Here is a 6,000-nt window from a genome sequence, read left to right on the forward strand (position 1 = left end):
CAACAGTCCTGCTGGGTAAAGGTTACACTAGTCTTTTTAAGATGTTTCATGACCGTTTCAGCCACTCGTCCACTAACTTTTTGCATATTTTGAGCAGAACACGTCATTGACACTCCTACATTCCAGGTGAAGCAGTGAAATAGGTACCCATTTGGTGGAAAAGTGTACTAGAATGGATGTTAAATCTCAAGAGTGGTGTAATACAGGATTGGCACTGGTTTTAAGGCAAGGGGACACCAATTCAGATCACAGTAAGATATCTCCTTCTACTGACAAGCACAAATATTAAATGCTTTTGTTATTGCTTGTTATTTCTGTGCCTTCTAAGGATTAAACAAATTCAGCTAACTTCAGCTTGATAGTTTTGCTCTAGATTGTTTTGATTATTGTGGAGAACCGTGTGCAGATGTGCTCCTCTGCCATGTACGATGTGTGCGACCTTGAGCTGCGTATTAAAGAATATGGAGCACGCAGGGTTGAGGCTTCCAACACCTCTGAGCTCAAACAGGGATTATCATCCTCTCGCCATTTATACAGTATGCAAATGCCACCCGATTCACTGCCGTGTCTGTTTCCCTCCCTCTCTCCCTCCTCTTCTGGCACTCCCCACTTGTCGACTTCTTTCTTTTTATTTAACCTTTTCTTCTTTAGTGGTTTTGATCTTTCTCCCGCAGCTTTCGGAGGTCGAGTTGGGCTCAGGGAGTAATCCACACACGTGTCTCCACACCCGGCTCTTCTCCCTGACCATTACACTTTCAAATAGCCTGTCTTCAAAGAGCACAGTGCTGGGAGAGGGGTTGCCTGTAGCCCTCCAGCTTCAGAGAGAGAGAGGGTGTGTGTGTGTAGGAGTGAGAAAGTGTGTGGTGGTGAAGGGGAAAAAGGGAGGATGGACAGACTTCAGTCCAAAGGATTGTGTGCAAAAAATGTCTTAAAGCGTTTGATGACGTGGAGCAAAAGGCTCTGCTAGGTTTGTGCTGATGGCTCCTGTGGCAGCTAAAATATAAAAGGGTTTCCATCGATTTTTCAAGATTTAGCCATTTTATTTATTATGTAAAACCACCTTCTGCTGACATTCTGGGAGCTTTTAGTGGCATTGAACTCTTCAGATGTCTGGTTCCCATCACCACCACTGTCCTGACTCTGTCGGTGTCTCTAGAACAGAGCATTTCACAACAAACCACTATGAATGACTTTGTTTACATCTCATATATAATAATTATGTAACTATTATAATTTAAAATGGGTAGAATTCACCTTTAATGGAGGGTAGCCAAGCCCTGAGGTCTTCAGTTCCAGACCTTGAATTTTGGATTTTGTTATTCTCTGGTCATTAATTGAACTGTTGCTGTAACTGACTGGCCACCACGCGGTACACATGACCGTGATTTCAGTGTCCAGGTTTGGAATTGAAGACCTTTGGCCTAGTTTATGGCATAATGCAGCCCATTCTCTCAGCACAGCCAGACATTCAGTACACTCGTCCATTCACAGTTAAACCTATATACCTCATAGAGTAAAAAAGCACCTAGACCAACGTTTATAAAGCTTTAGTATTGTTTAATACTTAAGCCTCTCATCACTTTGTATTAGGCTGAGCGAGTCCAACTAGTTAATCCACTGCTGACGCCTGCGAGCATAAATTACTAACCACACAAATTAATTAAGCCTATTTTGTAGCAGAAGCCAAAGTTGTTGCAGGTACACACGTAAAAAAGATGGTTCTTTAGGGGTTCTTTAGTAAACAGAATGGTTCTACATAGCCATGAACACTCAATGAAATCTCTCCGTGATTAAAGGGTTCTTTGAATCGTGAAAATGGTTGATGGAGAATGTGCTGTGGATGGCTCTTTACAGAACCTTCTTGAAAAGGGTTCGTCTGTTTCAACAAACCTGGCATCGTAACTTTAGAAGAACCCTTTTTCAGAAAGGTTCTTAATTAGAACCATCTACAGCACATTCTCCATCAATTTCTAAGCATGTAGGTGTAAAATGCTACCGTGATTAGTGCACAGCTCCGGTCCTGGACCAGGCAATCAACAGTAAGTGTAATCAGGTTTGTCTGAGTAGCTAAATCACCAAACTGTGCTGGACACAGACCCTCCATGACCAGTGCTGTGCACCCGACATGGCGTATTGCAAGCGTTACCCTGCATTGGCTGTATTATAGAGGTACTGTGTGTGGTGTGGATTTGTTAGATGAATGGGCCTTTGATGATCGGATGTGTGGACCACTGGGGAAAAGACATTTGAGGACCACTGCTTTAGCGAATTGAAATGGCGATTATTGGTCATTTTATTTGAGAATCTAATGTAGATTCTTTGTAAATGTTCGCTTTATCTTGAAGGAACGATCTCCTGCATTAGGATTATATCATATCCGACGTATTATATGCTGTTTAACTAACATTCAAATAAATTTCTATACATTGCAACTGAATTATAAGTTGAGTTTTAATGGTTCTCTTTAATTCGAAACCTTTACTGCAATCTAGAACCTATTCCTAAATCCAACCCACACACAGTTTAATGCATGTGTCAGGCTCCAGTCCTTGCAGGCCACAACACTGCATATTTCAGCACACTGTCTCATTAAACACACCTGATTCACCTCATCAGCCAATTAACAAGGCCTTCGTGAACTGAATTCAGAGCATTAGATGAGGGTAAACGCTGATCTCCGTTACCACTTTGGCCGAGAAGGTCAGCAGTTTGACACTCCTGGTTTAATTGAGGCAGCACGGTGGGTAGCGCTGTCGCCTCACAGCGAGGGGGGCCTGGGTTCGATTCCCCGGCCGGGCGACCAGGGTCCTCTCTGTGTGGAGTTTGCATGTTCTCCCCGTGTCTGTGTGGGTTTCCTCCGGGTTCTCCGGTTTCCTCCCACAGTCCAAAAACATGCAGTCAGGCCCATTGGACATGTTACATTGCCCCTGGGTGTGAATGTGTGAGTGGCTGTCTGTGTCTGTCGACCAGACACTGTGCGACCTGTCCAGGGTGTATCCTGCCTTCCACCCAATGACCGCTGGGACAGGCTCCAGCACCCCACTACGACCCTGAGGGAGAAGCGGCTTAGAAAATGGATGGATGGTTTAATTAAATCAATTAATAATAAATCAATAATTAATATCCAAACTGTGGATAAACTGTAGGCGACTATCAAAATAAAACCTTATTTTAGAGTTTGGTAAATTGTCAAAACGTGAAATGCTGTGAAAAATGGCATCAGAAATGTTTTTGACAGGAAAAGTAATGCAATTATGCATATATTCTGTGACGGGATTACCAAACCAAACCATGGTGGGAAAAGCAGGGAAAAGCTCAGTTTAATTAGAGAAAAAAAATCTGTATTTAATGCAAAACATCAGAGGAATGTAAACACCTTTCAGATACAACAAGCCGTAGCACGTTAGGTATTATAAATGACTGCATAATGTATATTGAGCTTGGTCAAGTGAGGGAGGCCAATCACAAGAAAATGTGCGCACAGTTTGATATGCATGAAATTGTTAATATCAACATTGAAGAAAACGAAGCTTCTTTTTCTTTTTTGTCACGTCAAGCGTTTTTATCCGTTTTTCAGTTTGAAAATTCGGTCATTTTTAACGCTTTTTCATTTTCGTGCCAAATGAAAATCTGTTTAGTGTGTCGTGGTTATAGAAAGCACATATTTCAGAGGTGAAACTTAATGCGCAGCCATGCTGGGAACCAGAGCAGGTGAGGTAGTGGAGGCATCTGTGCGCGTCCGTCTGTCTGTCGTTCCGCATTTCCACAGATGCAGGTTTAAGTGCTGCTGCTTTTAATCGTATTTGGCATTTAAAGCCGGGCTCGCAGCTCTTAGCCTCCACTCATCCTGCAGTGCTGTGACTGCAGACTCCTTTATAGCGCAGCGCCTGCTTGTATGCTTATTTACATCCACACTGGGTTTACATAGTTTATATAACGTTACGATTTTATATGCAGTGTTGTGCAAAAGTCAGAGACCACCCTTCATTTGTTTCAGTTCTAGCCATTAAGTACTGGTCCATTGTTCAGCATCAGGGGAAAAAAGGATTTTTAGCAGAAGCCTAAACAACTAGAATCATTTTTCAGTATTTAGTGTTTCCACTCTTTACCTTTATTATAGCTTCCATACTTTCAGGAAACTCCCTTTCTGCTGCTACACATCCTTTCATACCCATAGCGCTGAGTGGTCTTCTCACAGTGGAAGGATGGACAGAAACACCTGCGGATGTTTTCAGATCTGAAGCAGCTTCATTTTTTCATCTCTCTCAAAGATGAAAGATATAGTGCTGGCTATCTGATGGGGACAGTTTTGGTGTCTACCAGGTGTTGCAGGTGGTTGTTAGGAGTCCACTTTTCTCCATACCTTATAAAAACTCCTGTTTTTCACTTATTTTCCTTTGAATTTTCCATTCCTTATGCAAGGGTATAGTCACATCTAATCTCCTCAGGAACATCTGAAAAATGAATAACGTGTACTTCATGTTGATTCGGACTCCTGCTGACCATATGGATGGTGTTTCTCCAGAATATTCAGACTGTTCTCAATGGCTTGTTCATGATTCCTCCATGCATCTTGTGCTGATCATCTCTAATTTACCTTCAACTGTTCCAAGCATAATTGTCTTTTCCAACTGGACTGAATTGTCTCTTCTCATATGTCCAGAATAAGAGGTGTCGTTTTATTTAGTTTGGTACCGTTTGTTTCCGTGGCCGTCTTGGGCACCTTAAAAAGTTTTCACCAACACCACAGTTCAAAGGCGTTGATATTTTTCCTGTCTTGCTTTTTGATAGTTTTTTGAGTTAACCTCTTGACAAGCCAAAATTTTATTACCCACTTGGGGTTTTATTACCCTAACCCTAGCCCACTCATAACGTTAGAATAGCCCCCTTAATTTGCATTGAAGTGGCTGTAGTTCCTGAATATGTTCCTTAGTATGAAATAAACCTGAAATGTTTGGGGTTTAACGGGCTTCATGTTCTTACAGACTTGCATGCAGCACATTATGTGTAGTAACTGAATTCAACCCACTGATCAGGCTGTTTTCTCCATTCCTGTTTTCCAGAATTTGCAGAAAGCATCGGCGATGGCAAAAACGAGGAGTTCCGGCAGAGCGAGCAGAAAAGGGTCATGGAACTTGTGGACAACTTCTAAATCTCCAGTTAGCCTCCAGGCAGAGACTCTCCTACCAGTCATTCACTTCCTTCAGTGACCTCTGTAAATAAAGTGTGTTCTTTTAAGTCGCGTCCCTGACTGACAGACCACTCGTAACAGGTCAGGCTGAGATACGAGTGACCACTGGAGTGTCCAACAAGGTATTTTTGTGTCTTTGATGTGGGAAATGGTCTAGAGAAAAAATGAAACCATGTGGCAGGCTCAGTGGGGATTGACATTACCCAGCCAGCTGTTTCTCAATTAAGAGGGTCCGTCTTTGATGATGGTTTTTACTGCCGCGGTCTTTAGTCTGAGGGTCATACAGGTGAAAGTCAAATGTTGTTTTTTGTTTTTTTTTTTCTTGACGCTTAGAGAATTTGCATTGGTCATTTGGACTATTTTTTTTACATTAACTTGGTTATAAAAAAGCTGTGACAACAATTTCTGTATGATATTAAATTTTCTGGATGAGTTTTGTCTGTGCTTGGTGATTTAATGGCAGTATGTCTTGTATAGTGAACATGTAGTGTTCTGTATATGATGTTATGTGCAGTCAGGAATAGTGAACATCAGATCATGTCGACTGGCCAACAGCAGAAGTGTTTAAACAAGAACGCCACACTCAAAAAGGTCAGTCAGTGGTCTTGTGTGCTACTTGACTTGATTACAATTTTGGAAGCAGCCCTTTTTTTCCAGGGCTGGAAAAACACCTATTTTCTTTGCTGGTTGTTCGAAAGCATCCCATCCATTCAGTAGGTCATACAGTCTATATACACCATCAGCCATAATGTTAAAACCACTTTGTTTCTACACTCACTGTCCACTTTATCAGCTCCACTTACTGTATA

At 41.9% G+C, this 6,000-nt stretch overlaps 1 protein-coding gene across 1 annotated transcript in view; it reads left to right on the plus strand.

The window, feature by feature from the left end:
• The window catches only part of ctnnbl1 (catenin, beta like 1), a 75,078-nt gene extending 69,454 nt beyond the window's left edge, over window positions 1–5,624 (plus strand). The window contains exon 16 of the mRNA XM_017723029.2: window positions 5,064–5,624. Coding sequence (XP_017578518.1) covers window positions 5,064–5,152 — 89 coding nt within the window. The 3' untranslated portion in view covers window positions 5,153–5,624. The remainder of the gene's footprint in view (window positions 1–5,063) is intronic.
• The last annotated feature ends 376 nt before the right edge of the window (window positions 5,625–6,000 follow it).

This window comes from Pygocentrus nattereri, chromosome 9 (assembly GCF_015220715.1).
Source record: "Pygocentrus nattereri isolate fPygNat1 chromosome 9, fPygNat1.pri, whole genome shotgun sequence".
NCBI lineage: Eukaryota > Metazoa > Chordata > Actinopteri > Characiformes > Serrasalmidae > Pygocentrus > Pygocentrus nattereri.